Source organism: Meriones unguiculatus, chromosome X (assembly GCF_030254825.1).
Source record: "Meriones unguiculatus strain TT.TT164.6M chromosome X, Bangor_MerUng_6.1, whole genome shotgun sequence".
NCBI lineage: Eukaryota > Metazoa > Chordata > Mammalia > Rodentia > Muridae > Meriones > Meriones unguiculatus.
The window spans coordinates 41,939,447-41,961,462 of record NC_083369.1 but is presented as its reverse complement, the minus strand read 5'-3'; the positions used below and the strand labels follow the sequence as shown (position 1 = coordinate 41,961,462).

General features: G+C 43.8%; 1 protein-coding gene across 2 annotated transcripts; it reads right to left on the bottom strand.

The window, feature by feature from the left end:
• Positions 1 to 629: 629 nt before the first annotated feature.
• Usp11 (ubiquitin specific peptidase 11) lies at positions 630 to 21,910 on the bottom strand. 2 transcript variants are annotated; one of them, XM_021626254.2, is made up of 21 exons: positions 17,747 to 21,910; positions 9,855 to 9,964; positions 9,552 to 9,682; positions 9,271 to 9,388; positions 8,768 to 8,913; positions 8,569 to 8,630; positions 8,360 to 8,459; positions 7,806 to 7,979; positions 7,557 to 7,715; positions 7,003 to 7,227; positions 6,801 to 6,884; positions 6,614 to 6,708; positions 4,458 to 4,664; positions 3,250 to 3,299; positions 2,786 to 3,055; positions 2,631 to 2,701; positions 2,265 to 2,377; positions 1,696 to 1,845; positions 1,496 to 1,611; positions 1,221 to 1,309; positions 630 to 1,138 (listed from the first exon to the last, which is right to left on the bottom strand). In XM_021626254.2, exons 1-21 carry the CDS (start codon positions 17,896 to 17,898, stop codon positions 1,004 to 1,006), a joined length of 2,757 nt encoding a protein of 918 aa, XP_021481929.1. In that variant the 5' UTR covers positions 17,899 to 21,910; the 3' UTR covers positions 630 to 1,003. The 2 variants fall into 2 exon arrangements, with proteins under 2 accessions (XP_021481929.1, XP_021481930.1); XM_021626255.2 differs by having other exon boundaries at positions 17,084 to 17,890.
• Between the last annotated feature and the right edge of the window lie 106 nt (positions 21,911 to 22,016).

Here is a 22,016-nt window from a genome sequence, read left to right as displayed (position 1 = left end):
GTGTGCCCTGTTTATTATCTGTAGTGCATCTCAGATTCCCTCAAAAGATCTTCAGCTCAAGAATCCAGATGCAGATATACAAATATCCAGATGCAGATATACAAATAAGATTACAGAACCAAAGCCATTCTTCACTTCTTTCCCCCACTGAAACTAGAGATGGGAACTCTAGCAAGAGTCTATTATAAGAGCAAAGTTGGTATTTGTAAAACAATTTGGAGCCAGGTGGTAGTGCATGCTTAGTCCCAGTGTTCAGGAGATAATATAAATTCAAGGCCAGCCTGATCCATATAGCAAGTTCCAGGCTAGCCCAATAGTCCTTAGAGCAAGTATTTTAAAAGCATTTGAAACGCAGCACCTGTTGCACTTAAAACTGCCAGGTGTGGTGGCCATGCCTTTAATTCTAGCACTCAGGAGGCAGAGCCCAATCTCTGACTTGAAGGCCACACAGTGAGCTCCAGGACAGCCAGAGCTACACAGACTCTGTATCAACAGCAACAAATCCACTCAGAACAGCATCAACCACATGCCACACCTGACCTTCAATAATCACACAACACAAAGACCTATGACTAGTGTGTAGGACATACACAGGAAAGGAAAAAAAACCAAAACCACACTGCTGAGCATGGGAGACTGAAACATTTTAGGTATATTTTACACACAGCAGAAGGCAGGTCTTAATAAGAAAATACACTCTGTGTTCATGTGAAACCCCATTATCAGCCACTAAGCACACTTTGGGGTGAGGAAAAGTGGGAAGGGGCAGCATAAATAAGACTAGGATGGAAAGTCACTGCTGTATGCGCACACACAGGCGGGAGCATACTGCCAAGGGCACAAGGCCTCTTCTTTCTCAGAGAGTAAATACAGCGGTACAAGAGAACAGTAGCCACAGACTAAGCCTGCAATGCTTGGGGACAATGAACACAGGTATGAGAAGGGGTAGACATGAGGGAGTGGCGAAGAGGTCTTCCTTCTCTGTGGTAGGTTCCAGAGCTCTTTAGTTAACATCCATGATCTCAGGGTTGGGTGTAGAACCGGAGGCAGGAGAGGCTGCAGTGTCAGATGAAGCAGTCTGGGACTTGCGTCTACCCACGTCTTGGCGTTGGTAGAATAAGACATAGGCTGCCTTGGACTGTAGGGAGAGGACATGGGTCAGTTTAGAAGTCAGAAAGGGATAATAGGAAAGGGGGCAAAAGAGGATACAGAAGCTATACCTCAATCTGATCCTCATTTACAGGTGAGACACTATTGTCATCAAAGTAGTGCCACTGGCCACTGTCCTTGTTGCAGGCAAATGTTGTGTCTGAAATAAACAGAATGCCATCCTCACCACCCTCTTGGCTCTCTGAAATATCCAAGTCTACTTTTATGCTCCTTCTGCCTTAATAATTTTGTCTCTGGACCATATACTTAGTCACGCACTGGGTACATCCTGACCCCTAGTCTAGACCACCCAGGGCATGCCCCTGGACCACAGCCTGGCACATACAATGTCCATCACGCATGCCACCATAATGGTTGGAAACTGCGATGAGATCGTATTTGTACAGGTCTGGCGCAGACTCATTCTTTGGTTTGATGACGAACTCAGAGAAATCCAGATCCCTGTGGGTGAGAAGACAGTAAATACTGGTGGGCTCTGCCTGTACCTTCCCATCTCCCACAGCCTTTCTCTACAAGGCTCCTGACCGGATAGGAAACTGCACCAGGGTGTCCAGCTTCTCCCGAGAATATTTGGAAAAGGAAAAACGCTTGAGGTGGATAATGAGAACTTCAGGTAGCATCCAGAGGTCCAACTTTTTGGTAGCCAGTTGGTGTTGCTTGCAGGAGGAGCAGTACCTACAGATAGAACCCAGGTCAGAAATGGACACTGAGCACCAGCCTCATGTCTTGTGTGCTCTCCACGCACACCATCTGGTCTATAAAGATTAATTTTCATCCATCCCTCTCAGATAGCTTCATTAAAAGACTACAGGCAGCTAGGTTTGGTGGTGCACGCCTTTAACCCCAGCACTTGGGATGCATAGGCAGGCACGTATCTATGAGTTTGAGGCCAACCTGGTGTACAAAGCAAGTTCTGGAGAGCCAGGGCTTGATACACAGAGAAACCCTGTGTTGAAAAAAAAAGACTGCAGGCATGTGCTCTTGTTTTCTTTTTGTAAAGGATGTTCTGATTTACAGTATGCCTGGTACTCTCATTTGTTCCTGTTTTGTTAGGACCACTTATGAAATCTTTCCTCACAGTGGGAGGCCCTCACCAGGGGTTCTCCTTCTCAAGTGTTTCCATGGTAGTGAACAGTTTGATGCACTCCTGCAGTTGCACTGGATTCTTCTTCCGCATGTATCCCACGCAGTCATGCTTCACATAGCCCTGGGGAAGGGAGTTAGTGTCCAGAGGATCAGACATGAGTAAGGTGGAGAAAAATTGGGCAGTGTGGAATCACAGAGCAAGTGAGTCAGAACCTGAGACCACAGTGCCCCCAGATGTGTGCAGGTGCCAAGGCCAGGCCGGGCATGGGCCTGGATCTCTTGGCTCTGCTCCTAGCTAGAGGTGGGGGTATGTATAAAGGACTAAAGTGTGAGAGGCAATGGTCTCCCATCCTTAAGGTCCCACTTCCATTTACCTCTGCCTCCACTTCATCATAGTAACGTCTCTTCATCTCTGGCTCCCAATCCATGGCAATATATGGGTGGCCTAGGTGTGTAGAACAGATGGTTATGCTCCTGTTGCTAGGAGATCCTCCCTCCTGCTATCTGCAACCCCAGCTAGATGACATACTTTGGATTTCTTCAGGGGAGGTGGTGCGGTCACTGGTTCCATTGGAATTCACTGTCTGCAGAGTAAACAGTTGCTTTCGCCGTCGCCTTGGGGGCCACTGAGATATGTGAAGGCTGTTGTCTAAAAGGAATGGGCATGTCCTGGTGACCCCAGAGCTGGGCCCAGCTTGCTCCTGCTCTGCTTCTTGGACATCACTGCTAGTAGAAGGCCCAGGCATTTCCTCTTTTTCTTCATCACTGCTACTGTCTTCGTCATCATCTTCTTCATCACCTAGGATGGGGAAGACGTCAGGGATGGAAATGTAGGCACTCCAGGGAACTGGGCTTCAACACACATCCAGAGGAACCCTGCATAGATCATGCATATTTCCCAAATCCATTGCTCCTCAGCCCTTCACCCCTCTTAAGTAAGATGCACTCATCATTATTGGGTTTCTCTGCCTTCTCACCTTGCTGGGGCCTTACCTTTCTCATCACCATCATCCTCATCTGAGGTGGGTTTGGTCACATATCGTCTGTAACAGAGCAGAGAAGACTCCCAAGGCAGGGGCACAAGGATGGTAGGGCATCCCAGGGTTTTAACTGGTTATGGTGAAGGCAGTGGTAAACTCATATATAAGCAGGTGTTTTTCTGTCTTCTCTCTCTCTCTCAGGATTTTGGGAATGCTACTCGAATACTTCATCATTGAGCTATATTCCTGACCCTTTTCTGAACTTTTTTTTTTTTAATTTTTTGAGACAGCTTTGGTTAAGTTACTCAAGTAGCTGGGATTATAGGCATGTACCATACCTGGCATTTCTTAATCATGAATTTGGAAACTGGTTAAGTACTGACATAAATATATGAAGAGGTTAAAAACACTGGTAGTAGCTAAGCAGTGGTGGTGCACTCCTTTAATCCTAGCATTCCCAGAGGCAGAGGCAGGTGGATCTCTGTGAGTTCAAGGCCATCCTGGTCTACAAAACAAGTCTAAGACAGCCAAGGCTACACAGAGAAACCCTGTCTCAAACAAACAAAAGAGCTTCAGTAGTGGCTCATGCCTTTAATCCCAGCATTCAGGAGACAGAGTCAGGCAGATATCTGAGTTTGAGGCCAACCTGGTCTACAGAGTGAGTTCCAAGACAGCCATGGCTACACTTTTCTGCCTGCCTCAAAAAAAAAAAAAAAAAAAAAAAGGAATACTAATAGTGGCCTGCCCATTGATATTCATGTACTGGTTGGGAGTGTGGAGTTTAAGTGTAAAGCAGATATACAATCAGTTATGAATGTCAAATAAGCCCTAAAAGATTGGACTTCTGAGTTAGAATGAAAGAGAGATTAATCCAGATAATGAAGCTTTACTTGTCTTCTATGGTGAGGACTCTGGATTTTACGTACAAGGATAAAACTATGAATAAAAATACATCTACGTCTCTTTATAGAGACAATTATATATAAAAAATGAAGTGGTCTCCACTTTTTCTTGTCACCTCTGTATTCCCAGGACCAAAGAGAAGCACTAGAGAAGCCAGAGGTCTAGAAAAAGAAAAAGCCCTGGAGGTTATCCTGCCATGTTCAATTTGAACTGTCCTTTGTATGTGACAAACAGCAACTCAAAACCCATGTCTGAGTATTGACCTTGGTTCCCCCCACTCAAATCTACCTTCCCTGACCCTCAAAAAAGGGTACTTACGAAAGCCGGTACATCAGGATGTTATATAGGCCCTCCCAGGAGAACCGATCCCGGGGCACTGACACCAGGAGAGGGTGCCCAAAAAGAATCAGACCATAGTAGGAGTTGTTGTAGTCTCGGGATGTGGTGCGCTCTCGCAGGTAAACAGGAACTACAATGTCATCTCTTGAACCCTCAACAGGCTCAATCCGACCAGTCACCTCATATCTGTGTGTGTGTAGGGGGGAATAATTAGTTTATTCTTGACCAAAGTATCCCAACAAAGATTATCCCTCCATTGCTCCATCTATTTTCACCTCAGTATAAAAAAATGTAGGCTATTTTTCTTTTTGTTTTTTAGAGACAGGGTTTTTCTGTGTAGTCATGACTGTTCTGGCCTAACTTTGTAGACCAGGCTGGCCTTGAACTCACACAGATCCACCTGCCTCTGCCTCCCTGAGTACTAGGATTACAGGCATGTGCCACCAAGCCTGGTTCATTTCTATCTATCTATCTATCTATCTATCTATCTATCTATCTATCTATCTATCTATCTTATTATTTGTTTGTATGTGAGAGACAGAGAGAAAGAGAGAAAATGAGTATACATATGCCATGACACACACATGGAGGTTAGGATACATCTTTAGGAGTCAGTTCCCTCCTTCAATCATGGGTTCAGGTTGTCAGTGAGACACTTGCCTGCTTCTCCCAAATATTTTATCATTATTATTTTATGTGTATGGTTTGTCTATATGTATGTCTGTGTAACACATGTCTGTCTGGTGACTACAAAGGCCAAAAGAGAATGTATGAATCCCTTGGGACTGGAGTTACAGATGGTTTTGAGCCTCCACGGGGATGCTGGAAATTGAAACTGGGTCTAATACTCTTAACCACTGAGTTATCTGTCTAGCCTTTCCTCGCCCCCCCAAAAAAATTTTAAGGGTCTAACAATCCATGAAAGCTCTGATACTTTATGAACTACTAGATGATGCTGTTTGAGGAAGAGCTTTGGTAACATGGAAATGCTGAGGGTGTTAATAAAAAACAAGGTTAAAACATATTTCCTGTGGAAAATACTTTTGTTTAAAAAAAAATTCTCTTTTTTTTTTTTTTTTTTTTTTTGGTTTTTCAAGACTGGGTTTCTCTGTGTAGCCTTGAATATCCTGGACTCGCTTTCTAGACCTGGCTGGCTAGGAATACAGAGGCCTGCCTCTGCCTTCCAGAGTGCTGGGATTACAAGGGAGCGGCACCATGCCTGGTTTACAAAGAAATTTTCTATTCACAAAGCACTGTTTAGTTTTTAGTTGTCTAACGTTTTAAAATTATTGTGGGAGTTGGGTGGTGGTAGGCAGTGGCAAGCAGCAACAGCAACAGCAGCACACACCTTTAATCCCAGCACTCAGAGGCAGAGGCACAGGCAGAGGCAGGCAGATCTCTAAATTTGCAGCCAGCTTGGTCTACAGAGTGGGTTCCAAGATATCCATAACTACACAGAGAAATCTTGCCTCAAAAGACAAACAGCCAGGCAACATGGCACATGCCTGTAATTCCAGGACTCAGGAAGACAGAGGCAGGTACACATGCAGGTGTGTGTGTGTGTGTGTGTGTAAATTAATCTCAAGTGTTTAAGAGTACTTCTCTACGGGGATGGAAGCTCCACAAGGTGACCAACAAAGCTACAAAATCTGCAGAAACTGATGCAGCAACCAAGGACCATGCATGGAGAGGACCTAGAACCTCTGCTGAGATATAGCCCTTGGGGATACATGGGGGGTTTCCCTAGTAAGGGAAGCAGGGGTTGCCTGTCATGAATTCAGTTGCCTGCTCTTTGATCACTTGCCCCTGGCAATGTGGCCTTGCCAGTCTACAGAGGAAAAGGATCCAAGCATTCCTGATGAAACTTAGTAAGCTATGGGCAGATGACAGAGGAGGAGAACCCTCCCATATACACACACACCTTTCAGTGGACTAGCGGAAAGGGACTGAGGGAAGAATTGAGGGAAAGGGCTTCAATTGGGATATATAATAAATAAATTGTAAAAAAAATTAAAATTAAAATAAAAAGAGTACTTGTCTAACATGCTCTTGAGTTCTGGATTTCATCCCCAATGGGCAAAACAAAAGGTGGGGGGACCTCCCTTCTATTCATTCCCCTTGGCTTCTTCACTCACACAAAGATATCATCACGGTCCAAGATGCCACTCAGAGGATCTTCCAGCTTGTAAAGCTTATAGAAACGGTGACTGAAGACATCAGCTACTATCATCTGGGAATAGGACAGGAACATGGGGCTAGTAAGTGTGCAAGGTCCTTAGTCCTTTAAATCCTACTTACTCATCCTCCCTCTGAAAGTCTCACCTTGTCTGGTGCAACACTTGTATGTGTGGACAGTGCCACACAGAGATCTGAGATATTGCCCTTCTTAGGGACCACAACCCGGTGCTGAGAAAGAAATAACATCCACAGGAGATCAAAAGAGCTTATAGTAGGTTAATGCAGAAAACCATGAAGAAAGTAATAAAATTCTGACTCCATGTTCCTTATGTTCCCATACCCCCACCTGTTCTGGCTTGCGGCGGGGATCCATAGGGACAAAAAAGACCTCTAAGACCCTCCTGGAGCAGACAGGCAATGGGACACTGAGGTAGCAGAAGGGGTCGAAGGTCACAGATACATTTCCACAATCAGGGCACACCAGTGTGGACTTGAAGAGGCCATGGAAAGTGTCCACAATCACAGAATCATTTCGTCGTTTGTGGTTCTGCCAGGCTTCCTGAGCCACTTCCTGTTGACAAGCATCAAGGTGGGTTAGGGGCAGATGGAAAGTTTTGGGGATGGATTCATAGGGGTTTGAGGTAAAGGGCCCCATTGAAGCCTAATGGCAGGATTACAGCTAGTTCTATCCAGAACCCATGTTCTCTGTCAGAGCTGGTATTTATAAATGTCAGGGGACTGATTAGGGTTAAATCTGAGGCAGCTATGGGAACATATATGGTGCTATTATTGAGGTTGGGGTGAAGATCAAGGAAGGGAACTGAGAAAATGGTAAGGTGTTAGGTAGACTGGGGAAACCAGAGACTTCCCAAGGCTATATAGCTTTAATGAATACCCTACCAGATCTGGTCGCCCAGCTCCATTGCACAGCTCAACATATTCTTTCTTTTTGACTCGATTAAGGTCCTCATGTAGCCCATCCAGGAGGAACGACAGTAGTTCCTGTGAGTCATGCTGCTGGTAGCCCAGAAACTGGGATGCAAAATGGCCCACTTTGTTCTGAGGAGACAGTTGGGTGGTAGAGTGAGTATACAGGAGTTAGGAGAAGGAAAAGAAAGGAAAGTGGGAGCCCACGGGGTTGAGTCACACCTTGAACACATTTGGCACAATGGAACGGTGGTAGCCAGACCAAGTCTGCTTTACTAGATCTGCATAGGCTTCCGCAAGCTCACCCTTCATGCCCAGAGGGTTCCAGAAGTTGAGCTCTTCCAGGTAGCGGTTGTTGAGAAAGTACTCCGTGAGCTGTGGCACATTGCTGAGGCACTGTGGAAGGAGGGCCCAGTGAAAGAGGTAGAGGAAAGGTGGCACAAGTGAGAACAGAAAAGAAGGGGGCAGAAGGAAATGAAAGAGAGAAATGGAAGGGTTGGCAGTGTGAATGCAGTAAAAGCACTACGGAAGATGTCAGTATCTCTGGAAGAGGAAAATGGTAGTGCCAAAGGAAAGAAGAACAGGGAGCAAGTAAAGGAAGAAGGTTGTTGATACTTCAGGAGCAAATGTGGGCACACCAGATCAGATTCATGGAGCCTTGGCTTTCAACCTGAACTCTTGTTCTATAATCACCATTCTCCCCATCCCCATCCCCTAGCTCTGTCCCCAATACCTAACCCCTGTGGCTATGCCAGATATAGATCTAATGGCCCAACCTGTAGGGCCGAGTTCATGAAGCACGTGTTGCCCAGATTGGTAAGGCCACAGATGCCCGGCTGACCCTGGAAGTCTTCCTCCTCTTCTGCCATGTTGTTCCTGGGGTTGGATGAGAAACCAAGCTAAGGCCTAGGGGTGCTCTGTACTTGTAGGTTCTGTCTGCCTACTGTGGGATGCCCCCACTCTGCATGACACCCCGAGGGCTCACATGCCACAAAGCTTGGCGCTGGGCCAAGTGCCATCTTTGTTTCGGGTCTCCATGATGACCAACTGGGGATAAGGTAGAAAAAAGAAAAAGAAACATATTAATAGAAGGCCTAAAGGGCACCCTGCCCTTCCCTGGTCTGACTACTGCCAGGAATCCCTCCACCAGGCTACCTACACAGAGAAATTCTCCCCATTGTTACCTGCCCAGTCTCAAGGCAGGCATCAAGCAGCGTGATATGTGTGTTGCACAATCGATCCAAAGAGCCCTCTGCGTTCTTGATCCATAGGCGTGCGTCTTCCTGAGGCTCTACCAGAAACTGTTCCCGAGCTGTTTGTAAGACTAGGTCTGTGGAGGGTGATGGAGCATGACCATATCTTCTGGGACCCCATTTGATAGTTTTTGCTCATTCTCACATACTTTGCTTACTAAACCAATTATCTTCTGTCCTCAAATCAATGTCCAAATGAGTGACTCACACTTAGAATGAGACCTTTCTAGTAAAGAAACACTCTTTTCCACCCCACTCAAGGAACTGGAATACAGATCTTTCTGTCTGGACTCCAGTGTCTGTACTCAACTTGGGCACCAACTTCCTTCAGTTTGACTAGTGCCTTCTCAGGAGAGTGTAACCTGATCACCACACAGCCTGAGGTCACAGAGATATTAGAAACAGCAACTTATCCCAGGGGCCCTGAGACCTACCCAGAGAATCTGTATGGCTGAACTGAATGGTTAGAGCTGTTTCCATATCACTGTGCTGGACAAGCAGCAACTCTATTGGGTACACTTCCACCTTCCGGATGCCAGGAAGTTCTATGACCTGTGAAGGCAGAGGAGCACCAACACTCATAAAACGCACCTAACTGATAAGGGAATACAGGTACACACAACCCTGGAGCTACCCTGAGCCTACATGGCCTTCCTCCTCCCCAACTTCCCAGAGAAATCTAACATAACTTCTAGCATCTGCCCTGCCCATATACCTTGCGCTCAATAGGTGGCTGGCCATCCTCTAAGCCATACCAGCTGACCAGGTAGTTCCAAGCAGGTGCTGGGAGCATCACATAATCATCTCCTTCCAGGAGTCCCTCCCTGAGGTGCCAGCTTATCTGATCTGCAGGGGGTAAGGACATGCATGTGGCAAAGCACAAATTAAGAAAGCAACTGTTAATGCTGGCCACCCCACCAATGACTAAGCATAAAGAATGCGAGTATGGTCCCTTGTGAGGACAGAGGGGATCAGAACTCCAGGGCAAGGTTGATAGGGAGAGGCAGAAGCTTGGTACCTTCAAAGAGCCCAGCATTGTTGATACAGCCAGGAAAGGTGTTAGCATCTTGGTCCCCTCCCTTCACGTATACCTCCCACTGTTTATACCAGTGTTGCTCCACAAGGAACCTGGAACCCAGACAGACAAGGGTGTCATATGATTACTTATGGCCTAACTGTACAACCTTTCATCATTTGCAGCATTAACTATCAATCTACTGTAATTTGAGCAAAAAAATTTCAGCAGCATATAAAAGCAAAAAGGAAAATTTATTCAGAGAAATGCACATTTGAATATTACATGACTGAATATTTTTCATTTATTCCCTTGTTTTTTTGAAATTCTTGTTGTACTACCCAGTTAGGCCTGGAAGATATTACATATTAACACAAGCTGGCCTCAAGCTCTCTGGCTTCTTCTGTTTCAGCCTCCCAAATGCTGGGATCAAATGGTGTATACATACCTCCTTGCTTAGCTATGCTGTGAGTTCAGTTCGGGGGTGGGGGGTGCTCTTGAGACAGGGTTTCACTATGGTCCTTGCTGCTTTAGCCTCCATGCTAGGATTATAGACATGAATCACACCTAGCTTTGTATTTTTGAATGTTTTGGAGTTTTGTCTGTACATTATCTTCTCCACTCTCTAGACCCTGCCATATCATTTATTCCAGGAAAATACAAGTTCCCACCTAGAAGCTCATGCCATATATCTATCATTCAACCTACCAATGTGTACACTGTCATTTCTCCTTCCAGCTTTCCTGGCCTCTAGTTTATGAGGTCCACTTAAAGTAAATCTAATTTATAGTTAATAGTATTTTCTCTCCACCTTTTTTTTTTTTTTTTTTTTTTGGCTTTTCCAGACAGGGTTTCTCTATGGAGCACTTGTTCTGTATACCAGGCTGGCATCAAACTCTGAGACCCTCCTGTTTTTGACTCCTGAGTGCTTTAGGATTAAAGCTGTGTGCAACCACACCCAGATAAGATTTTATTTTATTATGTGTATTTCTGTGTGTTTGTGGGTGGAAATGTTTACAGAGGCCAAAGAATTCAGATCTTCCCTGGAGCTACCTGGAGTTACAGGCAACTGTGAGCTACCTGACTTCAATATTGGGAATTGAAGCTGTGTCCTCTGCAAGAGCAATATAGCCTTTTAACCATTGAACTATCTCTTTAACCCCTCACCTTTTAAAAAGCAGATTTTAAATGAAAAATAACATTAGAATCACTCTGTAGCAAAACTTCAGTCAGTATTCAATTGGGGATATACTTTAGTATAGACCACACAAGAGGTCTTAAATTCTCTCTCTCTCTCTCTCTCTCTCTCACACACACACACACACATACACATACACTCACACCCTAGGTCAGGTACCTGCCTCTTGGGAGGCAGGAAAATTAGTCTGAATATGAACCCAGCCAGGGATAGCGGCTTAACCTCATACAAACGGGGAAAATAAATGTAGATACCATTCTGGGGCAGGTATCTTCAGATCAACATAGTTACTGACTCAGGGCAGCATGGGCTCAAAGCAAGGCCACTGATGACTGCTATCTGGTCAGAAAGAATTAAGGCCCAACTGCAAATGTTCCAGGGCACTATGCCATCGAAGCACTGCTTAACTGCCTGCACAGAACACCACTGTCTTATTAACACCATTGTGTTAATAAAAGCCACCTCTTAAGGTAATAAACTCTGTACTTGTGCCTCTTTCTTAGTATCAGAAGCCTATTACAACCATCCTGCACAACAATTTAAAAGTTACACGTGATAAATATAACATTGCTATATCAAATTGATTTAAGTAAGTTTAAATATACATATAAGCACACGAGTGAGTTCTTTACTGCCCGTTATCCTGTGGCCAAAGGCGATTAGGATCTGGGTCTTTTGTATAAAATTACTATAGTCACTTCTTTTGGGTCACCAAATTATTGCTAGTTCTTAGAGCATTCTTTTTCATATTTTAATTATACATATGCACATGACATCAGATTCCCTGGGGCTGGAGTAACAGGTATTTGTGGGCCACCTAATGTAGGTGTTAGGAACCAAACTCAGGGCCTTAGGTACTCTTAACTGCTGAGCCATTTCTCCAGTTCCCCAACCTCCTTTTTTTTGGCTTTCTGAGACAGATTTTCTGTGTAACAGCTTTGGATGCCCTGGAACTCACTCTGTAAAACAGGTTGGCCTTGAACTCACAACGATCCACCTGTTTCTGTCTTCCAAGTGCTGGGATTAAAGTCACCACCAACTGGCTCCAGTTCCCCTTTTCACATGCTACTATTTGTTTTGAGACAGGGTCTCACCATGTAGCCGTGGCTATCCTGAAACTATATAGACCAGGCTGACGTAGCACTCTGCCTCCAGAGTGCTAGAATTAAAGGGGTGTGCCATCAATGCCTGGCTACATATTCATCTTTTTAAAAAACATTTTTTATGTATGAGTGCTCTGCCAGTACACCTGCATGCCAGAAGAGGGCATCAGACTCCAGTATAGGTGGTTGTGAGCCACCATGTGGTTGCTGGGAATTGAACTCAAGACCTCTAGAATAGCAGACAGTGCTCTTAACTGAGCCATCTCTCCAGCCCCTCAATCTACCTTTTTTGTTCTTGAGACAGTCTTACGTAGCCAAGCCTGATCTTGAACTATGTAAGAAGGATGACCATAAGCACCTAATAATTTTTACCACTATGTTCTTATAAAACTAACATACTTCTTGTCTTACTTGTAACATTGAGACAAGGTTTCACTTGGTAGCTTACACTGGACTAGAACTCATTATGTCATCCTCAATGGTCTCAAAACTCATGGTCCTCCTGCTTTAGCTTCCCAAGTGCCAGGATTTCAGATGTGTGTTACCATGCTCATCTTGTTTTCTAAATATTCTTCCTAGGACGGCTTCAAACTTATGGCAATCCTCCTGATCCCAGTCTTCTGAATGCTGAAATCACACAAATAAGCCACCATGCCCACATCTCTTTGAAGTGCTGCTGATCTGTCTTTCCAAACTTAGAGGACAATGACACTGCAAAAATGCCCAAGAGATGTTTTTCTCTCCTCTAAAAGGACTATATATATATATATATATATGTCTCTAATTCTGTGGTAGCACACTTCTTTAATTTCAGCACTCAGGAGGTAGAAGCAGGCAGACTTCTGTGAGTTCCAGGCCAGCCTGGCCTACAAAGCAAGTACAGGACAGCGAAGGCTCTTTTCCACAGAGAAACTATGTCACAAAAATAAAACAAAAAGTCTCTAATTCTTTGAAACAGGAACTCACTGTAGGCTCAGAACTCACTATGTAGACCAAGCCTGCCTTTGCCTCCAGAGTGCTGGCATTAAAACATTTCTTACCACATCCAGGAAGTTATTTGAATTTTTTGTTAATAGTTTTCATTTTCCCATTTTTTCCTGAAACAAGTTCTCATACAGCCTATTTTGGCCTTAGCTTTTTGATCCCCTTCCTCTACTTCCCTAGTGGTGGGATTAAGGTGCCTACAGGCAAGTGTCATCATGGCCAGTTCATCCTATTTATATTTTTTAAAATGACACATCAAAAAATGCACTTTGAAGGCTAGGGTAGAGCTATCACAAGTCTGTGACCAGTTTAGGTTACAGTGTGAGACCTCAAAAAACAAAAAGATATCTTCCTCAGCTAATCTGTAGGGTTAGATATGCTACTGTAAATACCTTTCACCAACATTTACTATCCTGTGAAACTGGTTTCTCTTCATGTATTATTAGTGCACCTCTTTGAACCTAGCTACCATCCTTCCTTAAGAACTCCACAGTTGTTTCCTGTTAGAAAGTTGTCTGTACCCCACACAGATCTGCCCAAACTCTTAACTATCCTTGATTTAAATGTGTAGACAATATATTGTCACTAGAACTAAAACTTTCTAAGGAATCTATCTTTTCAGAGATTTGAATGTGATCTCAAAATATAAGCCCTTTAGTGATTGGGTCAAGTGCATGCTGTGTTTGGATCCTCAGTATCTATATAAAAAGCTGACTGGCATAAGCCAGTTGGTGGTGCAGCATGCCTTAAATCCAAGCATTCAGGGAGGAAGAGGCTGGCAGATCTGAGGTGGAGGTCAGCCTTGTTTACAAAGTGAGTCTGGACAGCCAAGGATACACAGAGAAATGCTGCCTTAAAGAAAAAACAAAAGCCGCAGCACTGGGGAGGCAGAGGCAGGAGGATCTATGTCAGTTCAAGGACAGCGTGGTCTACAGAGTGAGTTCTAAGACATCCAAAGCTAGGAAGAGAAACACTGTCTCAAGAAGAACGAAACAAAAAAAAAAACAAAACAAAACAAAAAAAAAAAAACACAAGTATGGCATGATGGTAATCTCAGTATTTGGGGGCAGGGTGTGGAGACAGGATACCAAAGGTTTGCTGGCTAGTCTAGCTAAAACAGACCTTCAATGAGAAGCCCTGTAAAATGGTACAGCAGGTAAAGCTGCTTGGCACTAAGCCTGCTGCCCTGAATTTGATCCCCCCAGGAAATACAAAGTAGGAGGAAACTGACTCCTGAAAGTAGATATCTGGCCTTGTCCACACAGTCACATGGTACTCCCCTTCCAATAAATGCATCTAAGAAATTTAATCAGTATTGATGACCAAATCAGTTAACCGCACTTATTTTAATCTATTAAACCAAGGATGGGAGGTGCAGATAATACTGACACAGATGTATTTGAAGCTAGTTCTTGAGGTCAAATGCTTTATAAACATATTTCCCAACTATGGCAGCAAAGCCATATAGATCTTTCAGTTACTTTGCTCTTACCTAATTTAGGTAAACATCAAAAAGTGGAGCTTGGCAAAAATGCTTCATAACAATTCCAACAGGAGAAAGAAATTGGCTTTAATATTCAACCAACACTGGTGTGGTAATTTTTTTAATGAGGTGAAGTTAACATAAGAATTAACCCATTTTAAAGTGAACAATTCATTAACATTTAGTACATTCACAATGTTGTGTACCCACCACCTCTACTTAGTTTCAAACATTTTCTTCACCCCAAAGAAGATCACTACTCAAAGGTAATTTAAAAGGCTATTGGCAAGGATGACAGGATCTCACATCTTATCTACCAATGGCAATGGCACAATCATGACACATCTGTCAAGGTAGAAACGGGGCATGAACCAAAGCTTTTGAGGACCTTCTGGACATCTCCAAATGAGCTACAAAAAGTCTGGTTGCTGTTTATTTTCAAAATCAATTGAGACTAGTCTTTGCTAGAGAATTAGGATATAATAGAAAAAAAAATCACTAGACTGTCCAATTTTGGAATTGTAATTTATCTCCCCAGTAACACTGGCAGTGTTATTTAGAAACTCTGTAAAATGGGAAAACCTGAGAAAGGTCTTAAGATGTGAAGAATAACAACAGTCTAATGTGGATGGCCCTGATGAAGAGAGGGAGGGTCTGATGGGCTGATAATCAGAGATTAGATAGAAAAAAAAAAATGTTAGAATGGAAAAAGGGTAATAGCCTCCAAAAGCCTTGCAGGTCACTCAGTATTTTACCATTTCTACTGAATGAGACAGGAAGCTGTTCAACATCACGGGGAACAGATGGACATGATATATAAATACATATATTTAAATATGTATTTAAAATATTACTGCTTAAGAACAGCATCTTAACATTTGAGAAACCTGGCAGACAGAGCTATAACCAACACATCAAGGTTAATGTCTCACAGTACATCATACAGATACTGTTACACCATGTCATGTCAGGGCTCACAGTATGCATCCAGTATATTTCATGAACACACTCATATATATGTACACACACAGACACATATATATGAATGGTAGAAAAGCTTATGATAATCAGAAATATGAAAAGGGCTCTTTAATTCAAAATTTAGATAACATTTTCTCATGAAGCAGGGAGGGGAATTTCCATCTGGAAGAAGCATTCTTGAAAGGATTCTTTAAAGGTAATAGTCTGAATTTTCACATGGGTGATGAAACCACATATAAAATTTAGTATTTTTTTTGAAGTAACCCATTGAAAATTGTTTTTTTAAAAAAGCCAGGTAAAGTAGAAAATGCCTGTAATCTCAGCCAGATTTCTGAGTTCAAGGCCATCCTGGTATAGTGAATTCCCTGACAGCCAGGACTACATAAGAGAGCCCCTGTATCAAAAAGAGGGGCAAAATAGTACAAAGACTTCTCTGTATGCCCTTTGATTTTTTCCAAATCTAATACACTTTATCCATTTGTTCTATTCTTATTTTTCCCAAATTATTTTGGGGTATTTTTATTTATCTTAAAATAGACAAAAATGTGTGCATTTATGATATACAGTATAATGTTTTGATATATACATTGTAAAACACTAAAACAAGCTACTTAACATATCAATTACGTCACAGGTTTTTTTTGGGGGGGGTAAGAACATGTAAAATCTATTAAGCAATTTTCAAGTATAGAATAGAACACTATTAAGTATAACCATCATTTCGTACAATAGATCTCTGGAATTTGTTCCTCTTGTCTAACTAAATTTTGTATCCTATGACCCATATTTCCAATAATCCTCTCCCTCCCATGTGCATTTTTACATAAGCTAGTATGTCAATCATTTGGTAAGTTCCTTACACGATGGTTCCTTATCCCTAAGTTTTCAGTTTGTATTTTGTACCAAACAAGGGATATTCTTTCAGAACATTACAATTATCACAAACAAGCGATTAGCAATAGCAATATTTTATCTATTGACCTCAGTCAAATTTCATCGATGTTTTCCAATAAAATTTACAGTGGAAGAGAAATAAATTATGAGAAAGAACCCTCATGTAAAAAAAAAATATTTATTTTTCCTGTTCTAGGATCCAACTGAGGATCACATGTTGTATTTTTAGTTGTGACTTGTTAAACTGTATTAATTCTTTCAATCTGGAACAGTTCTTCAGCATCTGCACGACCTTGCCATTTTTGAAGTATATAAACCATTTCTTTCAGCAGGATGTCCATCAACTTAAGTAAAATGTTTTATACTACAATCTTTGCAAGTCTTACGATTTTCACAATTTAAAAAATAAGACAACTCGGAGATAAGAACCCAGAAGCAGTAAATTTTAAGAGGCACTGATTAGCATTTTTGAAAAATCATTAAGACAGTATGTAAAAAACTGTGGATTCTTTTTAAATAAGCATTTCTACTGATTACAAAACATCAAAAAATATTCCCCAAATAACCTTAACCTTATATTGTAAGTCACCTGCACTTTCTCTGGTCCTAGGAAGGAGACCTTGACCAAACAAACTATCGCGTCACAATCTTTGCTCTTTCGCTGGCGCCATTTTCTGCCCTAGGCACCGCCCCTCCTCCACGTTTTGCCCCACCCCAGACCTTAGCCTAGTTCCCAGGAACCAGGCACCCTCCCCATACCACCACTCCCTCCGCCCTCTGCCACGGAGGTGCTCTTCGGCGGACGCCACCAAGCTCGTCGGGTTCACGGGCGCTCCGAGTACTCGTAGGCCGTTCCTCGCAACCGACGCAACGTTTCGTAACACACGCCACGCCCCCGCTTTAAGTATGGAGCCACATTCCTTTCCTGGCTCCAGGTTCCCAGACGCAGTTCCCTCTCCCCAAATAACGCCATCCCCTGCCCGCGTGGCCCTTCCATTCTACGCCCCGCCTCTAGCGCAAACATACCCCATTTTGTCCTCAGGAGGCAGACTGCCCCACTCGGGCCCCGCCTCTTCCCCCAATGCTGAGATTCATTCACTAGCTCCTCCACGCCCCTTCTTTCCCGCCGGCCCAGCAAGCCCCTTCCCCGGCCTCGCACTGCTTTTTCCTCAGAATTTGGCTTCTAAGTACCCCGCGATACTAACGCCCCCACGGTTCCCTTGGCCAAGGCTTCGTTGAAGCCCAGCCTCACCAGCTTTCGCCAGCTCGCAGTGGACGCTCTCGCCCATTCCCGATTTGGCGCCACTGTTCGTCCAGGTCTGGCATTGCCTCGTGCTGTGTCTCTCTGTCCTCAGCGGAGGCCGGGACGGCAGCTGCAGCTGTGTCCGCTGCGACCGCCGCCATCACCGTCCGTCCTCCTCCAACTGCCGACGCAACTGAACATAGGAAGACGACCCTCAACTGGCACTTCCGGATTCTGTCCCGGAAACGGAAGCAGAGCCCCCCAACAATCAGGGGGCTACTGCCATCTTGGAAACGTCACAATTAGGCGGTAATTGGGTGGTGGGTTGTGATCTCTGCAACCAAAACTAGGGGTTAATCCTCTAGTTTGGAACTAAGATACTAATGTCTTGTGGAATTCTCTAACACCAGGTCAAAGGTCTTATGGAAGGTGGATGCCAAAGGTTTCCAAGATGAGCAAAGTGGGCAAGTCTTCCTGCTCCTTGGACTATAGATTTCTACTGTGAAAACAGCATTTTTGTTAGCCTGACTAGAATTGCCTTTCAATGCACTACCCTTCTCGTCCATCAAAACCAAATGTAGACGCTGGGGAGATAGTTCAGTGGTTAAGGGCACTTGTTGCTCTTGCAGAAGACAGGAGTTCAATTCCTAGGACAACCATCCATAACATCAGTTCCAGGAGATCAGCAGGAATGCACAACATATAGGGAAAACATTCAAACACATAAAAGTGTTTTTGTTTTTGTTTTTTTTAACTCAAATACAAAGAGCAAGTTTACTACCTTCTGAGAGCCTTACAGCCTTCCTGATCTAAGGTGTGTGTGTGTTTGATACAGGGCCTTTGCTAAATTTCCCAGAATTTCCTCCAACTCTATGAAGCCCAGGCTGGCATCAGATTTGCCTTGATCCACCTGTTTCAGCCTCCTAAGTGGTGGATCACAGACATGCACTTCAACACTCAGATTCCAGAACTAGTTACTCACCAGACAAATCTGATGAAGTCAACCCTTTAACCATGTGCTTGTTGGAGGCACAGCAAATAGTGTGTCTGCCCAGTTTAAGTTGGACTTTAAATACTAGCTTCAGGTGGCAGATTGCTGTACTTTTTTGGCCTATGATTAACAATGGGGGAAGCTGAAAGCCAGATATGTGAAATAATTTGTCCTCAGCTAGGATGTGCCATAGCAGTGCAGACCTAGTTCCAAAGCTGTGCCCTTAAACACCAGGCAGATCCTCAAATTGTGGTCACATGCTATCAGCTTAGGAAACCCTCTCAAGGGGGTTTCTCAAAGTCAAAACTGTTTCTTCACTCATTTTCATGTACATAGTGGAATTATTCAGAGGATACCTTGGAATATGCAAGAATTCGTTGGGTATCCTCAATCTTTAATATAAAGGAAATCTGAAGCCAAATGTGAGAACCATTGAGTGGACCAGGGTTTCTTTTAGTGTTTTTTAAAACAGGATCTCAGTTCTGAATATGAAGCTCAGGTTGGTCTTGAACTCATAGTGATCCTCCTGCCTTAGCCTTCTAAATGCTAGGAGTACAGTTACAGGTGTGCCAGACTTTAAGCCATCACTATTATAATTTCTTTCTTGTGGAAGCATTGGAGGGTATTAAGCAATTCCTTGATCTCTACCTCTAGAAAATGGTGGCAACCCTCAGGACAGCAAAAGCTGTGTACCTCCACATTACTGGATGTCCACTAGTGGAGAGGTTGTCTCTCTGGTTGAGAAGCATTCTACTAGACTTAGTCCTACAGGTCAGTGATGAGTTTAATTCTCTGTACCACTCCATCTACCTTTCTGTTGATTGTCCTCACTTTTTAAAAACCCACAAATGCCCCATATCATGACTTTGGGCCTGGTTTAGTGATTGCCTTCACTATCACCAAGTAGTACACACAGGCAAAAACAACCTTGCCTTTCTATATCTGTATAGACCCACGAGCATACAGGTCTGCTTGCACAGTTCAACCCTCCTCACACTTACACAATCTAATTTACATCCTATTTTCAGTTAGCTTCGATAGGGAGTTTGTTTTGATAGTAGTGCTGAGGTGTCTGTTACTGTGATTCTCTAACCTCAACCCGACATCATAACTTAGTTCTACGTGTTCTGAAGGAAAAACCGTGAACTCTTAACTTGTTCCCCCAAGTTCTTTGGGTGGTGCCCAAAGAACAGTGCTGAAATGGAGTTTGGTACAAGTAACTGCCCATTATTTGTTTTGTTTTTCCAGACAGGGTTTCTCTATATAGCCTTTCTCTGGCTATCCGGACTCACTATCAGGCTGTCCTTGGACTCAGAGATCTGCCTGACTCTAATTGTGTTGGGATTAAAGGCATACGCCATCTTCACATGGTGACAGCTCCTCTTTAAACCCATCTGAATTGACTCCCTTCATTGCATTCTGCTCTTGATTTATCTTTCCTCCCCAACCCTAGAGCTGGTTAGTTCCAGGGGCCAATCTTTGCCCACAAGAATGAGATGGCATAGGAAATCTGCTGAGGAATCTGTGGACATCCATTACAAAACTGACAGGAATGGGAATGTGTCCTTCTTTCTTTTTGGATTTTTTTCAAACAGGGCCTCTCTGTGTGTAGCCCTGGCTGTCCTGGAACTCACTCTGCAGACCAGGATGGACTTGAACTCAAGAGATCGGCCTGCCTCTGCCTCCCAAGTGCTGGGATTAAATGTATGTATCACCACCACCCTACATCTAGCTTTTAAATCATAGTGCTGGTGACTTGAATTCAGGTTTCCAAGCTTGCATGACAAGCACATCACCAACTGAACCATCTCCCAAGCTTTGGTTGCTGTGAACTTTACCATGTAGATGACTTCCAGAATTTTTGGAAACCAGTAGTCGAAACTTAATGGCTCTATGGCCTCATTCTTGAACTTATAAAAAGTCTGTCAGATTCCTTTATGTAACTGGTCAAAAATCTACTCTCATTCTCTTTCCAATTGGCCTCTTCATAATATCACTCAGATATATAGTCAGACTGGACCTTTCAGTCTCATACCACTCTGGATCTATTGGGCCTTCCAACTTTTTTTCAAATTCTATACATTTTCTGCTTCCCATCCTCTCAGGCTTTTCCCATTTATAAAATTAAGCCTACCCTACTGTTTCAACTCATGCTACCATTCTATGTACAATCCTTCCAATTTTCTTCACAGTCCCACCATACTTCCAGCTAACTCTTTCCTAATGTTCTTAGTTGATGGGGCCAGGTATGGATTCATCCAGGTCCCACTAATCACTGTAGCTTGAGCTCCCTTGCCTTTTTGATGAGTTACAGCCAGACTTTTCACTTTAGACTTTTGCTTTTAATATTTCATACAGCAATTATGGTGCATTCAGGAACCCAGTCCCCCCAAACCCTACTAGGAGGGCACCCTCCCCTGCCCTCCCACCCCATTTAAGGGTCCCAAGGCTTAGGGTGGAGGAAGTGGAGCAAACCATCCATCCAGGAGACTGTCCTTGCCCTGCCTTACCCTCCCAGGGGTTGGAATATAACAATTGGGCACAAGCTCCCATGTCCTCCTGCTTATGCACATATACGTATTATACATGGCTCCTCACTAAGCTGGTCAATTTCTGGCAGAGCCCCTACTCAACAGCAGTGAGTGGGACAGGGCGGGAGGACTAGGCAGAGCTGGGCTGAGGAAGACCCTGAGAAGGAAGGAGGCCCCAGCTACAGGACTGAAAGAGGGAAAAAAGGCCCCCATCATGTCCATCTTCCCAGTCTCTGGTAGGTCTCAGGTCCCCCTATAGTTAGGGACACAGGTGGGGAAGGAAGGTGAGTGGCTGAGGCATGCTCTCCCATAGCCAATCCCAGGGTCTAGTGATGGTCAGAATCTGAACAGGGTCTGGGTCCCTGCCTCTGAAAGGAGTAGAACTTCATTGCACAAAATACTATAGGAGGGCCACACTCAGGGAGTAGGGCCCAACCAGTCTGTATACAGAGATATTGCATTAAAATGTGAGCTCTTCATTTAAAATAATAATAATAATAATAATAATAATAATAATAATAATAACTAACAAAAAAAGAAGGCCCATACAACAGAGGCAGGCAGGACAGGTGGAAGTCAGGCAAGGATGCCTCAGACCCAAGGCATCACTACCTTCTAGTCGAAGTCAATCGAGAACCCTGGTCTGGGCTAGCCCCAAACCCCTGGCTGGCCATGGGGTAGTGGTCCTAGGGTATAGTGTGATGAAGAGGGGAAGGCCTAGCTTTAGTGTGGAAAGCTGGCATGGTCATTCTGTCCG